The sequence below is a fragment of the Rhinatrema bivittatum genome, chromosome 2 (genome assembly GCF_901001135.1).
Source record: "Rhinatrema bivittatum chromosome 2, aRhiBiv1.1, whole genome shotgun sequence".
Classification (NCBI taxonomy): domain Eukaryota; kingdom Metazoa; phylum Chordata; class Amphibia; order Gymnophiona; family Rhinatrematidae; genus Rhinatrema; species Rhinatrema bivittatum.
Genome location: NC_042616.1, coordinates 272912543 through 272931126, shown reverse-complemented (window position 1 = coordinate 272931126; position 18584 = coordinate 272912543). Strand labels below are relative to the sequence as shown.

The 18584-nt window shown below is 44.0% G+C and overlaps 1 protein-coding gene across 1 annotated transcript in view; it reads left to right on the top strand.

Moving 5' to 3' along the window:
* The window catches only part of LOC115084539 (mediator of RNA polymerase II transcription subunit 1-like), a 200022-nt gene that overhangs the window by 135456 nt on the left and 45982 nt on the right, over positions 1–18584 (top strand). Inside the window, exons 11-12 of the mRNA XM_029589527.1 lie at positions 14466–14564; positions 16376–16484. Of these exons, the coding sequence (XP_029445387.1) occupies positions 14466–14564; positions 16376–16484 (208 nt within the window). The remainder of the gene's footprint in view (positions 1–14465; positions 14565–16375; positions 16485–18584) is intronic.

Sequence of the window (18584 nt, the reverse complement as noted above, 5' to 3'; positions counted from 1 at the left end):
AAGAGCAGCCGGGCTATGGAAAAGCTGTACCCGCTCCCCGAAGATTTTCTGGACCTCATCAAGGTCCCAAAGGTGGACTCCGCAGTGTCGGCGGTCACGAAGAGGACGACTATCCCAGTGACGGGAGGTGTGGCGTTGCGGGACACACAGGATCGTAAGTTGGAAGTTTTCCTTAAGCGGGTTTTCGAGGTCTCCGCTCTGGGTATGCGGGCGGTGATGTGCAGTTCGCTTGCCCAGCGGGCTAGTCTCCTTTGGGTGCAACAACTCCTCACGTCTCAGAACCTGCCGTCCGATGAGGCTGCCCAGGCAGATCGGCTAGAAGCCGCAGTGGCGTATGGGGCGGACGCCTCGTACGACCTTTTTCGGGTCCTCACAAGATCCATGGTTTCGGTAGTGGCAGCACGACGACTACTGTGGCTACGCAATTGGGCGTCTGATACGTCCTCTAAGTCCAGTCTGGGCTCTCTTCCCTTCAGGGGCAAGTTCCTCTTCGGGGAGGATTTGGACCAGATCATCAAGTCCCTGGGGGAGAACGCTGTTCATCGGCTGCCGGAGGATAGGTTTCGACCATCCAGAGCGTTTTCTTCTTCTCGGACCAGAGCCAGAGCGCAACGGCGCTACAGGGGCTACAGACAGACGGGCTCCCGGCCATCCGCCCCCAGGTCTCAGCCCTGGTTGCGCGCCTTCCGCGGGCATCGGCCCGCACGCACTACTCCCGGAACCGGGAACCCCTATACCAAGTCTTCACAATGATGCCAGTCTCGCCCACTCCCCTGTCCCCAGGATTGGGGACCAACTAACGTATTTCTAAGTGGAGTGGGCACGGATCACCTCGGACCAGTGGGTCCTGGATACCATAAAACACGGCTACGCATTGGAATTTGTCCGCCCCCCGCAGGGAAGGTTCATCTTTTCCCCCTGTGGCTCGGACCTCAAGAGAGGAGCGGTGCAGCTGACTCTGGACAGACTCCGGGAGATAGGCGCTACTGCGCCCGTGCCCTTCGGAGAGGTGGGCTCGGGCCACTATTCCATCTATTTCGTCGTACCAAAGAAGGACGGGTTCCTTCCGGCCTATCCTAGTCCTCAAGGAAGTCAACAAATCCCTTCGAGTCGTTCGGTTCCGCATGGAAACGCTCCGGTCAGTGATTGCGGCGGTGCATCGGGGGGAGTTCCTCACCTCCCTGGACTTAACGGAGGCCTACCTGCACATTCCCATCCGCCCGGACCACCACAGTTTCCTTCGTTTCAAAATTCTGGACCAGCATTTTCAGTTCACGGCTCTCGCGTTTGGATTGGCGCCGGCGCTGCACACCTTCACCAAGATCATGGTAGTTGTGGCGGCAGCTCTCCGGAAGGAGGGCATCCTGGTTCATCCTTATCTGGACGATTGGCTCCTCCGGGCGAAGTCATTCGATCATGGACGCTCAGCGGTGACTCGAGTAGTACGGTTTCTACATTCCCTGGGATGGGTAGTGAACTTCTCCAAGAGCTCCCTCATGCCCTCGCAACGCTTGGGTTTTTTTTTGGGGGGCAACTTTCGACACCCTACTGGGCAAAGTTTTTCTGCGCCAGGACAAAGCTCAATCCTTGCGGGATCACACACGACGGTTCTCTGCGTTACCAGAGCCCACCTCCTGGGACTACCTGCAACTCCTGGGAGTGATGGGGTCCACCATCGACCTTGTACCTTGGGCTTTCGCGCACCTCAGGACCTTACAGTGGGCGCTCTTCTCCCGTTGGAAACCAGTATTGCAGGACTATCAGATGATTCTCCCGCTCCCACAGAATGCCAGGGACAGTCTGGGCTGGTGGTTGGATCCACCGAACCTGGCCCGTGGCATGTCCCTCGATCTGCCAAATTGGGTGGTGGTGACCACCTATGCCAGTCTAGCAGGCTGGGGTGCAGTCTGCGATCGAAGCGCCACGCAGGGGACGTGGTCCACGGTGGAGGCGAAGTGGTCAATCAACCGTCTGGAAACCAGAGCGGTCCGGCTAGCTCTGCGACATTTCCTCCCGCTTCTTCGGAACCGAGAAGTCAGAATCCTATCGGACAACGCTACCACCGTGGTCTACATCAACCGACAAGGAGGCACGTGCAGCCCGCAGGTCGCGCTCGAGGCGGCGCTGCTGATGCAATGGGCGGAGCGTCATCTCGTCCGGCTAGCGGCCTCGCACGTCGCTGGTGTGGACAACGTCCAGACGGACTTCCTCAGTCGTCAACTGCTGGACCCGGAGAGTGGTCTCTCTCCAACAAAGCAATGCACTTCTCGTCCATCGGTGGGGGGCCCCCCACTTGGATCTGATGGCGTCCGCTCTCATCGCCAAGGCTCCACGCTTCTTCAGTCGCCGGAGAGAGCGCGGAGGGAGTGGATGCCCTGGTCCTCCCGTGGCCACCATATCTTTCTTTTCCACCATGGCCCCTGGTGGGCAGGATGCTCCGCAGAATAGAAAGCCATCAGGGGACCGTGGTTTTCGTCACCCCAGAATGGCCCAGGCGACCCTGGTTTGCGGACCTGCTACAGCTGGTGATCGACAGGCCAATCAGGCTGGGGCACCTCCCCCAGCTCCTACATCAGGGCCCGGTATTTTTCGAGCAGGCAGAATTCTTCTGTCTTGCAGCCTGGCTTTTGAGAGGCGCCGCCTCCGGCGTCGGGGCTACCTGGAGGCGGTAGTATCCACTCTATTGCGGGCACGAAAGACATCGGCCTATGTTCGAGTCTGGAAGGTGTTCGAGCTGTGGTGTACCAGCCAGGCCACGAGACCCGCTAAGGCTTCTGTACCTCAGATCCTTCAGTTTCTACAGGCAGGGGTGGAAAAAGGGCTCACCTATAATTCACTACGGGTTCAGGTGGCCGCCCTTGGTTCGCTGTTGAGCGATGGGGGCTCTCTTCTACAGCATCCTGACATTGCTCTCTTTCTCAAGGGTGTCAAGCATATGCGTCCTCCGTTACGGGACCCTTGTCCCTCCTGGAGTCTTAACCTTGTGCTTTGCTCCCTGTCGGGACCACCGTTCGAGCCGCTGCGCAGCGCAACGATAAAGGATCTCACTCTCAAGACTGTATTTCTTGTGACCATCTGTTCCGCTCGACGCATCTTGGAGATGCAGGCTCTGTTGTGTAGAGAGCCCTATCTCCGTTTCTCCGACTCTGGAGTTTCGCTTCGCACCGTTCCCTCCTTCCTTCCGAAGGTGGATTCTGCATTCCATGTGAACCAGACGGTGGAGTTGCCGTCCTTCTCTTCCTCAGAGCCGAAGTCTCTCCGTCTCTTGAATGTCAAGCGCACTCTGCGCCTCTATCTGGAGGCTACAAATGAGTTCCGAACCTCTGACCATCTCTTTGTACTCTGGGCCGGTCCTAAGAAGGGGTCTCAGGCCTCGAAGACTACCATTGCCAGATGGCTGAAGGCCGGCATTGCTGCTTCTTACATTGGGGCGGGTCGGACTCCCCCACCCGGAATCGTAGCGCATTCTACACGTTCTCAGGCGGCTTCCTGGGCGGAGGTTCGCTCGGTATCCTCGCAGGAAATTTGTAGGGCAGCCACCTGGAAATTGTTACACACGTTCTCGAGGCACTATCGTCTGCACCTCGCCTCTTCGGTCTCTGGACACTTTGGCGAGCAGGTTCTCCGAGCAGGCCTCGCAGGACCCCACCCGATTTAGGGAAGCTTGGGTACATCCCACTGTCTGGACTGATCCAGGTACGTACAGGGAAAAGAAAATGATTATTTACCTGCTAATTTTCATTCCTGTAGTACCATGGATCAGTCCAGACGCCCACCGCGTTTGGGTTCTTGATCCTGCTCAGCTCTGCGCTGCTTCTTGCTCGCAGTGTTCTGTGTCTTCACAGTTGTTTCTTTTCGCTGTTTTTCACAGCTCCCTACAAGTTGGTAGGATGTTTGCAGTTACTTGTTGCGGTTACAATTGTTTTCATTATCTGTTTCCACAAACTTGATCCTTCGGGGGTTTCTACTCGGGCTTTGATATACTCGATACTGAACTCCTGCAGAGGGGGTAGTAGTATATATGGATACGCCCCCTCAAAGCTTGTGCTGACTCCATCTGCTGGATTGGGGACATAACCCACTGTCTGGACTGATCCATGGTACTACAGGAACGAAAATTAGCAGGTAAATAATAATTTTCTTTTGACACCCTTTGTTATTACTGCTAGGGCAGGGTTGGCCAACTCGGTCCTCGAGAGCCACAAACATGCCAGGTTTTCAAGATATTCACTATCTCAATATACATGAGAGAGATTTGCATGAACTGTCTCCATTGTATGCAGATCTATCTCATGCATATTTATTGTGAATATCCTGAAAACCAGACCTATCTGAGGCTCCTGAGGACTGGAGCTGGCCATCCCTGTGCTAGGGGGCTGCAAACATCTGTACAAACCAGATCTAATGTTTGTTTGCTATCTTTTGTTTACAGCATAAGAAATTAGCTTCATTTTGCTTTTGCTCTTATACAGCATTCACAGGGCATACTCTTTTATATTTGCAGTTGCAAAGGTCAAACCCATCTGCAAGATCCTCTTTCCTGATTTTGTGTAGGTATTCACAATTTACATGTCCACAGATTCTATGCCATAAATTGATCACCCTGTTTCCATGTAAACAAGCCTTAATTGCATTGTATCTGACTGTAGGCTGCAAGCAAGTTTACACTGGTCTTTTCTGCTTTAGTAAAATATCACCATCTCTCTCCACTATACATTTAGGGGCGGATTTTAAAACCCCTGCGCGCCGGTGCGCCTATTTTGCATAGGCCGCCGGGACGCGCGTAAGTCCCGGGGCTTCCTGTCGGGGGGTGTGGCGGGGGCGTGGCGGGATGACGCAGCATTTAGGGGGCAGGGCGTGGTGTTTCGGGGGCGGCAACGTGGGCGTGGTTTCGGCCTGGGGGCATTCCGGGGGCGTGGCCGCAGCCTCCGGAACAGCCCCCGGGACCGGACAACGGAGCGGGGCAGCCGGCCGACGCGCGCAAAGGTAAGGGGGGGGGGTTTAGATAGGGCCGGGGGGGTGGATTAGGGAGGGGAAGGTGGGGGAGGGCAAAGGAAAGTTCCCTCCGAGGCCGCTCCGAAATCGGAGCGGCCTCGGAGGGAACAGGCAGCGCACGCTGGGCTCGGCGCGCGCAGGTTGCACAAATGTGCACCCCCTTGTGCGCGCTGACCCCGGATTTTATAAGATACGCGCGGCTACGCGCGTATCTTATAAAATCCAGTGTACTTTTGTTCGCGCCTGCTGCGCGAACAAAAGTACGCACTCGCGCAAGTATTTAAAATCTGCCCCTTATTATTCTTGAGATGGATCTCACATCCTCTTTGCATCATATACCAAATACTTAGATAGTTCCTATCCAGTATGTATCCATAAACTCAACAGTTCTAACTTTCCTTCATCAGTCAAGCATATTAGTTGGATTTTTTCCCTTTCTAATGACTCTAACAAACCTGCTATCTGCTAGGCAAATCTCTGCTGTGTAGGATTTGTCTAAACAAGGGAATGCACTTTAATTGCACACACATTGGTATGAAGCACCTGAATCCAGATAGTATCTGTGCTTGCTATCTGAATTTGGGTTTTTTGATATTTTCAACAAACATTTGCTAACATCATTACTAACCTTTTTCGTTTTTGATCTGTGTTCCTGCCTTACAGCAGTTTGGAATATTCTTCCCCCTTCTCTTCTTTAAAGAGTTTGGGTTTTCTGCTGGTAGAAGGAATTCTAACATTTCTTTATTTAGCTTGCAATGCCATTTCATGTGCCCTTTCTTCTTACACAGATAACATATCACATCTCTTGTTTCTGATTTAAAGATATTGAGTTTTTTATACTAATATAAATTCTGATACATGTATAGTCAGGTTCCCCCCTTCTTTTAGCTTTGTGTTTAACAGTGTTTAGAAAATTGTAGACATAGAAACCATAGAACTGTGCAAATGTCTCCTTAAATGTTTGTCACATCTTTCCCTGTAGGCAGATCTGCAAATAGCTTTGAGATGTCATCACTTATTTGCAGGATGATTTCTGCTTTAAGTTTGGTTTCAAGCCTTTCCCACTGCTGAACATCCATAATACCCATTTTGTTGAAGAGGGCTTGCATCTTCGTTGACTATGCAGGATATGATTTTCCATCTTCTAGCATTACAAGGTCTTCCATTTTAGCTCGAGCCATGTTGCAAAATATTTTATTCTTACGGAGCTTTGACCTGGTTAAAACATTCTCTGTATTTAAGATCTGTTACAGTCCAAAAAAGGCTTCTCACTGGGTGTCTCGGCCCATAACCCAAAGTTGGAGGCTGTGGTTCAAAGTAAGTAGTCTAGCAGAAACTATACACATACCACTCAATACATTTAAAAAATATCTATTTATTTGACAAACAAAACATCTATGCAAAATGAGAAAGCATTGTCTCTTTAGAAGATACAGCTCAGATGCTGGACAGATAAGATGAAAATGAAAGCAAAAACAGGGAGAGTCAAAGAAACAAGATGTGTCTTATGACATCAGCTCAACCCCCTTGTCCAATCAAAAACAGTGTTAAGTAGAGAGAGGGAAAACATTTTAACATTATCTCATTTTACTTAACTGTGCATTGGATCAAACATATTAACATATAGTATGTAAGAACATTCCCTCCCTTTTATACTGTTGGGACTTGATGTTCCCAACAAATCTATCTCATGCATATTTGTTATGGTTATCCTGAAAAATCAGGCATGCTTGTGACTATTGAGGAATGGATTTGGCAACCACTGGTACATGGAGTGAAGTTCTGCATAAAACAGTGTCAAAGTTTTGATTTGTAATAAATTTAAAAGTGTTATCAAGATGTAAAATATTTTTTTATGGTTTGCATTTCTTTGCTATATTTTCTTTGGATACTAGAGGGCAACCTTCACCACAAAATATTATCAATATATGGAACACATGACATGATCAATTTTTAGTTCAATAAATATTTCATATCTAAAAAGCTCTAATATTTTGGGACCATTAAGACTAATAATAAAGTGAAATATAATTTTAGATTTCTATATTTCTAATTCTGCATGATACTGCTTGAGATTTTAATTAGCTGGCCAGACTAGAAATGTTTTTAATCAGTGGGGAGATTTCTGCTCCAAAAACAGCACTGAAATGCAGAGATTTTCTTTTTTCTTGTTTGTCTGCTTCAGCCTCAGCAGTGCCCTTTTTTAATGTTTCTGAGATTTATTTGAGAATTCAGTTGAGAGCACTTGTCGCTTATTGGTTGGATCATATGTTTAACTGCCAAAAAAAATGACTTTATGTACAATGTCCCATATGGACTTTCAGGGTATCTAGTGACTATATATAGTTGTGTCTGTAATAATTGACAAGAGATGGCTGGCTGTCTTCTTGCTGAGATCAGCTCTTGCATTTGTTAAAATCAGCAGCTCCTAGCCTGTAATGAATCTTATACAAATTAGTCATCAGCCTTTTTTTATCCAAACTGAATTTCTCACTCTCATATCAGTATTAAAAACATAAGAAATCAAAGAATTTTCCTTATCATACAACAGCTGTGGGATCTGGAGGTGATCATATCTTATGATCTTAAGGCAATGGCAAAAGCCAGAAGGGTGCTTGGGTGGGAGGAGGAAGTGACGTCACTGACATAGATGGGAGCTTGATCATATTGCTCCCCCTCACCCCTTGTTGTTTTTGTCATTTCTGGACCTTTTGTAGAGATTTAAGCCTCAATTCAAGCTTTTGAATTGTGCCTGTACAGATCCCAATGGCAGCGAAAAAGCAATCTGTAGAGCTGAGGCAATAATATTACAAAGTGCTGGTGCCGGAGGATGACGAGGGTGACAAGATGGCCGCCAAGCATGAGCTTGAGCAGACAGACAAGTCAACTAAGCAGATATCCAACAGCTTCTGCCCCTCTCAAGCGCCAGGATAATCACGAGCTGATTTTACCTCCTGGTTTACGGAGTTAAACACAACAATACAAGGAGTCAAAATTGAAATTCTTGACACCAAAGCAGAATTAAAACACGATATAGGAGACATAGGGAAAAGGGTAGATGAGCTTGAAATTCAGGTAGAGGAACAAGCAGAACAGACCACCAAATTTCATAAAAAGCTGTCTGTTTATGATTCTTTCTACTCTGTTATCCAAGAAAAATGAGAAGACCTAGAGCAGGGATGGTGAACTCTAGTCCTCGAGGGCCGCCAGCAGGCCAGGTTTTCAGGATATCCACAATGAGCACACATGAGAAAGATTTGCATCCAATGGAGGCAGTGCCTGCAGATCTTTCTCATGCATATTCATTGTGGATATCCTGAAAACCTGGCCTGTTTGCAGCTCTCGAACTGGAGATCCCCATCCCTGACCTAGAGAATAGGTCCAGAAGATGTAATTTATGTTTCAGGGGGATCTCTGAACATGAGGATTTTGCGGATGCCATGGCAGTGGTACAGTTATTGAGCAAATTCCTCCTCTCAGCAGATAATGAAGAGGAGCCTAGTGATATAAAAGTCGAGGGGGCCCCCATCGCGCTCTGGGTGCAAAAAAGATAATTTATCTGAAGATATAATTGCTTGCTTTCAGAGCTATCAAAGGAGAAAATCCTTCAAGCTTTAAAAACGAGGGCCAAGTGATCTGGCATGGTCATAAGGTGGCAGTTCTGATTTAACACCAGTCACTTTGCAAAAAAGAGACTTTTACACGTGATCAAGGAAAATTTTCATAAAGAACACATCAAATATAGATGGCTCTTTCCTTTTGGGTTAGTCTTCACCATCTCTTACCAAACTCCTGCAGAGGTTATGAAGATTTTGTGTTTTGCAGGAAAACAGTAAATCTATTGGAAGATCCTCCTGAACCTACAATCGATCACCTCAAGGAATACCCGATATGGCAAAGAGCAACTAATGGACATCCAAGTTGTCCGCAATCTGAATTTCCTATCAGCTGTTCTTTTGGGATGATCCAGTGTGAATCTTGGACTCTGTTTTGTTAGCATAAGTTCTTACTTACATTAAGATGGAAATTTATACTTCATTTTTCTTTTTTTCTCATTTGATATGTCTTTAGGCTTCAATCATTAAGCAAAACTTATTAGCTCATTGGTATGGGTACCAGTGTTTATCATTTGATCTTCCCAGGTGATGATAAATACCAAATATTTATTTATTTATTTAGCCTTTTTTATATACCGAGGTATAGCAGAGTTGCCTTCACTCCGGTTTACATTTATAACAACCTGTTACATTTAAAATTTAATTTTAACAATAAACTGTGGTAACTGGTATATAATAGTAGTATAAACAAAACAAGATATACAATAGGATAGGAACACTGAAATGTCTGAGTTCAAATCATAAAGGGGACATCTGTAGCTTGAAAGAAGGAGAGTTCGTCATAGGAGGGAGACTGAATATCAGAAGACTATGGGATTATTTTTTAAGATCATTGTGCGTGCTGTGATTAAGAGTTTGGCTGAGTAGCCAGGCTTTTAGGTCTTTTAAAAAAGATTTTATGTTTTCTTGAGCGGTTAGGTAATGAGGTAACGAATTCCATAACTTTGGGCCAATGATGGAGATGGCTCTGTTTCTGGTGGAAGACAGTTTGGCATGTGGAAGTGATGGAATCACTAGTTGAAGTTTACTAGTTGTTCTTGTCGTGCGTAGGGAACTATGGATATGTATGATGTCATCTAGGGCAGTGTAGTCTGCTTTATAAATTGCTTTATGAAGAATTGTGAGAACTTTGAATTCGATTCTTTTCTCTATTGGTAGCCACTGTAAATGATTGAGAACAGGTGTAATGTGTTCAGATTTTCTTTTACCAGTTAGGACTCTGGCAGCAGCATTCTGAAGTAGCTGCAAAGGTCTTAAGGACGTCTTAGGTAAGCCAATCAGAAGAGAGTTGCAAAAGTCCAAACTGGAGAAGATGAGGGCTTGTAGGACGGTTTTAAAATCATGGGGGTGAAGCAGTGCTTTTAGGTGTTTGATTACTTGTAGTTTACGAAAACCTTCTTTTGTTCTTGTAGAGATGTGTTTTTTATAGTTTAGATCATTGTCTAACCAAATGCCCAGGTCTCTTACGTTGTCTTTAAGTTGGATGTGGGTATTGTCAAATTGGAAGGGTGGTGTAGTTTTTGGTCCAGAGTTTTTTCTGGTGATTAGGATACATTCAGTTTTGCTCATATCTAAACATAATTTAAGATTGATTAGCATGTTTCTGATTGCAGCAAGGTGTGAGGCTGCTCTTGACATTGCATCTTCTATGGAGGAAAAAATTGGAATGAGGATTTGTCATCAGCGTACATGTAGTACGTTATGTCAAGTCTTGATAGGAGATGGCATAAAGGAATGAGGTAAATGTTGAACAGAATGGGTGATAGTGCCGATCCTTGAGGCACACTTGTTTCGAGGAGGATAGCGTTCGATGATATATTGTTGTAGGAGACTTTGAAATATCTATTTTTAAGGAAAGATGTAAACCAGCTTAGAGTTTTGCCCGCGAGCCCAATGGATTCAAGACTGGAAATAAGCATTTTGTGGTCCACTGTGTCGAAGGCTGCGGAGAGGTCCCAAAGAATCAGTAGGTACCCTTTTTTGTTGTCGAATCCTCTTAGGATGGTATTAGAAATATCATGGCCTTTGTTCCCAGGGACACCAAATGTTCCTTGGGGCCATCCTCACTCTTTATGTGCACATTGGTGCCAGGAAGTCTCAGGAATGAGGGAAGAAATGGTCATAGTGTTTTGCCTTTGTACAATCTTTGTACTTTTATGCAATATATTGATTCATGCTTACCAATCATTGGAGTCTGTTCTGATCCATAGCTGTCTATTTGTGTTACAGAGTTTTCCGGAGATCTAACTAGCTTGCCTAAAATTATCCTTTTTGGTGCAATAGGGCACTCGGTAGGGATGTCCCTTATCACCATTGCTTTTTGCCTTGGTTATTGAACCATTTTCTACAAAAATTAGGGTTAATCCTGATATCAAAAGAATTTTAGTGGGAGAAACATCTTATAAAATCTTTTTGCGGATGATATCCTATTCTGAGTAGTTCAGAACAATCTTTACAAGCCCTTTTATTGGAATTGAGGTCCTATGGGCAGGGTTTCTGGCTTTAAGGTTAATATTGACAAATCAGAACTTAATGACATTTGGTTAAAGGATTTTTATCAATATGTCTACAAAACACTTTCCCATTTTAAGTAGGCAGATAAATCTATTAAATACCTGGGAGTACAATTAATTATGTAGAGAGAGGATCTTTTCCCCTTAAATTACAAAACTTTAGCTGACAGGGACAGGCATAATAGAGGTGATCCTCCTCATCCATGATAGATATATTATATTGCTACACAGTAGTTGATTGGCATAAAACCAATAATCATAAACAATGGGATTTCATTGAGCAGGCTCAAGCCAATAATGTGCCTATTTTGGGTCAATTTTGACTCCCTATACATTGTAGAACATTACCTTCCTAACTTTCTCCATATATGAGACACACACAAATTTGGGATAGATGGAAAGGTATATTTTTAGGATCTCATATTTTTTCGATGGGATTGCCAATTTGTGATGATAAAGCCTTTTCACCTGAATTAACATCTAATACATTCCAGTGCTGGATTAGATTGGGGTTACAACTGATTGGACAGGTGTGGGATGCAGATAAAATGTTAAGTTTTCATAAACTTTGCAATATGTTCTCTTTGGAGGTAAGTATAATCTGTCTGATTCAATTATCTCAATATGTTAATTCTAGTCAAGTAAATTTTTCTCCCCCCCCCCCCCCCCCCCGATTTGAAGGCCTGTGCTTTTCTTCTCAGCCTAGCATTAAACTGATATCCAAACTGCATCATTTTCTTTTAAGGACCTTGAAATCTAAGCCTAGTCACATTAGAGCTTAGGAAACTGATTTAGGAGGTCCTATAGAAAAGGCGGATTGGGATACTTGCTTCAGTATTTTGAGATGAAGCTCCATTTCAGCTCTATTAGTTGAAAATGGATATAAATTACTACACCACTGGTATTCAACTCCAACAAGACTTTGAAGGATCTATCCCATGATGCTGGAGAGGTTGTAGACAGGAGGGCACTATGTTTCACATCTGTTGGAGTTGTGGGAAAATATCTATATTCTGGGATATTATGATACATTTTTTCAGTGAGTTAATATGTGTTACTAAAGATCCTTGATCTTGTTTGTTTCCTCTTACGGATCTTGACACATTTCAACAAATATTTTCTCAAGTTATGATAGCAGCACTAATTGAGATAGTGGCACATTGGAAACAAATGGACTGCCCAACTATTACCCAGGTTAAAAAGAAGGCATTTAGTATTTAGAAAAATTGACAGCTATTAGTTTGAACAATCAGAACAAATTTACAAAGATATGGCAACCATATATAACTTGGTTACAGAAAGATAGATCAGTGAAAAACAGCTCTGATTTTGAGACATGCTTTATTTTGTGTATCTTGATTTACTCCTTTTATGTTTTGGTTGAGGTTGGGAGGGGTTATGGGTCTGGGGTAGTGGTACATATGCTGCTGTTTTCATGTATATTGTCTCAGAAAACAGTTTTTCTGTTAGATTCTGTATTTTTTTTTTTAATTAATAAAATTTAAATTGCAAAAAAAAAGGGTGCTTGGATGGATAGGAGAAGGAATAGCCAGCAGGAAAAAGGAGGGGATGTTCCCTCTGAGTCCAATTTCATTTGAAATACTATGTACAGTTCTGGAGACTGCACCTTCAAAAGATATAGATAGATATATATAGATAGAATAGTCTCTCCTGGCAACTACTAAAATGGTCAATTATCTTCATAATAAAGCATATGGGTACAGACTTAAAGATCTAAACGTATACATTTGTGGAAAAGGGGGACATATGGTGGAGAAATTTAAATACCTGCAAGGAATAAGCACACAGGCAGTGTTCAGGCCCAAAAACCATATCTCAAAGGAAGAGACAGGATGGAGGTGGTCCAGAGAAAGGTGACCAAAATGGTGTGGGGTCTGTATCTGAAGACTTATGAGGAGAGGCTGAAGGATCTGAATGTGTGAACTAAAGACTTGGCTATTCACTCAAGCTTTCCCTGAGAGCTAAAATCTGGTGAAGCGACAGACGATATACCTACCTCTGTACATATGTTCCTGATTTATGGTTCCTGATTTATGGTTCACAGTTACATTTAATTGAGTTTATGAAAGTTCTCTTTTAATAGTTTTCCTGTATACTTGTGTTAATGTATTCTGCCTTGAGGCGACTGTTTTAATGTATTTCCGCCCTGGAGGCGACTGTTCAGTTCCTTGTAAACCGGTGCGATATGTATTCTTTACAGGAACATCGGTATATAAAAATTAAAAATAAATAAATAAAATAAATAAACTCTGGAAGAGAGGAGGTGCAGGAGAGATATAATGCAGATACCTGAAAGGTTTTAATGATGCACAATCCTCAAACCTTTTCCAATGTAAAGCAAGCAGTAGAACTAGGGGTTCCAAAATGAAACTCCAAGGGGGACGACTCAGAACCAATGTCAGGAAATGTTTCTTCATGGAGAGGGTAGTGGATGCCTGGCATGCCCTTCAGGAAGAGGTGGTGAAGCCAAAAACGGTAAACAAATTCAAAAAGGCACAGGATAAATACTGTGGATCTCTAAAGGCCAGAGGATGAAATGAAGCAAAGGGTGCTTGGGGGTAACCTGCATAGAGTGGCAGCTACTACCCCAAACAGAAGGCATGGGGATTACTAAATTTAACCAATTAGCTTTTATCATTTTGCTGCAACTGCACCATCACTTTTCTCTTAAACGGCAGGGGGAAGAAGTCGGGGCCTTTACGATTATGGTCTGGGATACTGATACGCAGATATTAGGTAAAAAGTGCAGGACTCCTTCTATGGAGGAGAAGGCTAGTGGTTAGAGCAGCAGACTATGAACCAGTGAAACCAGCATTCAGATCCCACTGTTGCTCCTTGTGACCTTGGGCAAGTCACTTTACTCTCCATGGCCTCAGGTACAAACTTAGATTATAAGCCCTGTGAGGATAGGGAAATACCTACAGTACCTGAATGTAATCTGCTGTGAAGTGCCAAAAAGCAGAATATAAAAATCTAAAAAAAAAAAAAAATTTAAAAAGCATAGCATATTCAGGCAGCATTTTCTGAATTATCAAGAAGGCTGCTCACCCTGTAAAAAGTTTAATAGTAATTTTGATATGGGTTTGGTAGCGCTTGGTTCTGATTTTTAATATTACTGATATTACTTGGGGGATAACCTGCATGGAGCAGCAATTACTTCCATAAGTAACTTGCTGGGCAAACTGGATGAACTTTTTTTTTTTTTTCCCCCCTGCCATTGAAACTGTTACTATGGACCGCTTTCAATGGAAATAAGGATCTGGGATGAGGGTGAAAGGGGGTAGACTCTGGAGTAACCTAAGGAAATATTTCTTTACAGAAAGCGTGGTGGACACACAGGACAGGTGTGGAGTTGATGGAGAAGAAAGCAGTTTCAGACTTCAAGGAAGCTTGGGACAAGCAGAGAGATTCTCTGAGGGTGAGAGGAAGGGATTGTAAAGCAGAGCAGGAGATGTGGCTGGGCCTTGTCATCTTTATCTGCTGTTACGTTCTCTCTCTGTGACACTGTCCACTGAAGAATAATTTATGCCCAAGAAATTCCATTGATTTCTGCAGGAGAGGTTGCAGTTTGCCTGGGGTGGCTAGTCAGTCTTTTAACATTCAGGATTGAAAAGAGTGGTTTTGAAGCTTTTTTTTTTTTTTTTTTTTCACTTGGGAGTGGGATGGAGTTCAGTTCAACTTGAAACTTGCCATGCTGTGTTTATGGCGCTTGTTTTTGATTATTAAGTGACTATATGGTGTTAGGAGCACCAGGAATCTTGCACTTCTGCAAGCAGTCCCACTCCCTACATCACTCCCGCTATATACGCAACAGCTGTGCAAAACGGTAGGATACACTGACCTATAACTTGGGCCCCGCAGGATAATCTTGCACCATTCTAAAGAGAGCAAATAATAGAGGAAAATAATTCAGAGACTGCTTTAATAGGATGTGACTTTCTGCAAAACTGCTGTATAGGCAATGCTCTATCTCGTGAGGAGAAGTTTAAAGAAAACACTTTTTTACCCCTAAAGTTGCTTTCCACAGTCTTTGGCTCAAAAGATTCTTCTGTGAAATAGATAAGGACTTTCATTTTCACGTTCTTTTTTTGTATTTTTTTTTTGCACATTTATCTGTTTGTTTACAATAAGGACAGAATGAGAAAATCAGTGAAAAAAACCAACTCAATTTTATGGGTAAATACAACTTTTGCTCTTGTAATAAACTGATAAATTCTAGTGAAAAATAAAATACTAATTGAAAACGAAGGTCCCTAGAAATAGGGTAACGAAATCTACTCATCTGATGTATCAAGAAGCATTGACTCGTGGGTTCCCTGAATCACCAATAGAAAGGGCTAAAGATCCTTTGGGGTAAACAGAAACCTAAAGCCTATGACTTCTTTTCCTGAAAGAGATCTAGGCATCAAGGTGGATAACACATTGAAATCGGTTCAGTGTGCTGCGGCAGTCAAAAAGGCAAACAGAATGTTGGGAATTATTAGAAAGGGAACGGTGAATAAAACGGAACATGTCATACTGCCTCTGTATCACTCCATGGTGAGACCGCACCTTGAATACTGTGTACAATTCTGGTCGCCGCATCTCAAAAAAGATATAATTGCGATGGAGAAGGTACAGAGAAGGGCTACCAAAATAAGGGGAATGGAACAGCTCCCCTATGAGGAAAGACTAAAGAGGTTAGGACTTTTCAGCTTGGAGAAGAGACGGCTGAGGGGGGATATGATAGAAGTGTTTAAAATCATGAGAGGTCTAGAACGGGTAGATGTGAATCGGTTATTTACGCTTTCGGATAATAGACTAGGGGGCACTCCATGAAGTTAGCACGTGGCACATTTAAAACTAATCGGAGAAAGTTCTTTTTTATTCAACGCACAATTAAACTCTGGAATTTGTTGCCAGAGGATGTGGTTAGTGCAGTTAGTATAGCTATGTTTAAAAAAGGATTGGATAAGTTCTTGGGGGAGAAGTCCATTACCTGCTATTAATTAAGTTGACTTCGAAATTAGCCACTGCTATTACTAGCAATGGTAACATGGAATAGACTTAGTTTTTGGGTACTTGCCAGGTTCTTGTGGCCTGGATTGGCCACTGTTGGAAACAGGATGCTGGGCTTGATGGACCCTTGGTCTGACCCAGTATGGCATGGTCTTATGTTCTTCCCATTTCAGAGTAATTTACTTACAGTAATGTATGATCACATTATTCTCTCTCCTCTTGCCCTCATAGATGCTCAAGTGTTTGGAATAAAGGTTTTTGTAACTATTGGAGGTACAAACACACTGCACAAGCTTCCCCTCGCTCCTTTGCTGGTGGATTTCCAACCTGGAGGTGATGGGTAAGAGTGAAGACTCTTATTTAATGGCTTGAATAGAATGCTTATGTAACCCTTCTGGTTCTCAATGGTATTTGGATGCCTGGGTTTGCCTCCATAGGGGGGAAGATATACTGAAGACCCAGCTGGTACAGGCACAAATTAACAGATGACCAGCTTTTAGAATCAAGTCAGTATAGTCTGTACTGAAATTTTGTTCCAAGGAGTTCCATTTACTTGGACATAGACAAAGTCAGTAAGGGTATGCGTTTGAAGCATCTTCATTTTATTTTTAATTTCATTTCTCGTTTCATTTATCCAAAACAAAATTAAGAACAACAACAAAAATACCCTAGAAAAATGAATGGAAATTGTCCCTCTTTCCCTCCGCCCCGCCCCCCCCAGTGCCCAGGAGCTATTGCCTACTACTCCAAACCAGTTCTTACCCCATTGTGGGTCTTCCAGGGCAAGAGAGATCTCCAGTCGCTCCTGCCTCACAGCTCTGGATTTTCAAAATGGCTGCCTGTCAATCAGGGGTCTACACCATTATGTCATTTGTCAGATTTCTGTATTTTCTACTTTGGGGGGAGGGAAAACTCTAAGCATTCTGACTCTGAAAGTCTATTTTTTTTCCTCTGGGGTTTTACCATCACATGATACACCCCTAGTTTTACTTCCCATAATGTTGCTCTCAAATGGTCCTCCAAAAAATCCCAATGCTAGTGATCCTCACTCCTCCCATTCCTATTAATCTGCAGGTAAAACTCATTTCACTGGCACCTTGCAGGCACAACTTTCTGACTTGGCTATTCAAAGTGGGTGTGTTCTTTCTGCTTCAATTCACAGTGATATTCTCCAGACTGCTTCTAGAGACACATCTTGAAAACCTCTCCTACATCTGAGAAAATTCCACTCTTTCTACTCCCTGGGCCCTGGGACAGGATTCGCACTCCTTCCCCACCCAGGAATGTTACTGCCTTCACACTCTATATCAATGTTTCCCACCCCTGTACTGGGGACCCCCCCCCAGCCCATCAGGTTTTCAGGATATGCATGAGAGAAAATTTGCATGCACTGCCTCCATAACATGCACATTTTCTCTCATGCACATTCATTGTGGATATCCTGAAAACTGGACAGGCTGGGGGTCCGGGTCCCCAGGACAAGGTTGGAAACCACTAATCTAGATGCTGCTTTTCTCTCTGTGACTCGTTCCATTGATGCGCACACTGGCAGTGGCACATGACACATGGACAAAACTAATATCGCCGAGCTAGAGACCATAAATGCTAGGAGCACAAGGGATCTTTACATTTACTTCAGACAGGAAGTAACATAAAGCACTTGAGGTTGGGTGAGAAAAGGAGACTATAAAACTAGTGGGGTTGGGAAGCCCTATCCCTTGCTTGGGCGACCTGGGAATGAACTGGTGAAACTGGCAATGGCGTGGACATGCGCCCATTTTAAAATGTCCCCACTTATGCTGTGGAAGTGGGATTTGCGCACACATGTGCATGCCCACTTAAAATTGCATGCACATGTGTGCGCTCAGCCTATTTTATACCATGTGCACTGCATCCATGGGCACAAGCCGGCAAACATATGCACATGTGTACCTGCGTGACTGTTTGTTTAAAAGTTACTTTTAGAGTCCGGAGTCTTATAAAGTGTGTGCGAACTCTGCTTATGAAAAGACTTGCGTGTATAATTAAGCTTTGGAGCACGTTGCCAGAGGATGTGGTTAAGGCGGTTTAGAAAAGGTTTGGACAAGTTCCTGGAGGAAAAGTGCATAAACTGCTGTTAATTATGTTGAATTAGGGAATAGCCACTGCTCATCAGTGGCATGGGATCTAATTAATGTTTGTGCACTTGCCAGGTTCTTATGGCCTGGATTGGCCACTGTTGGAAACAGGATGTTAGGCTTGATGGACCCTTGGTCTGACCCAGTATGGCAACTTCTTATGTTCTTATGTTTTAATTGCTAGTTTGCTGACACTTACACCAGTTCACCTGACCTCTCATCCAAAAAAAAAAAAAGCAGATAAGGCTAGCAATGTCATGTCTGTCACTAAGGCTTGGATTCACCATTCTAGCGCAGAATGCTGAATCCTGCGGAAACGGGGG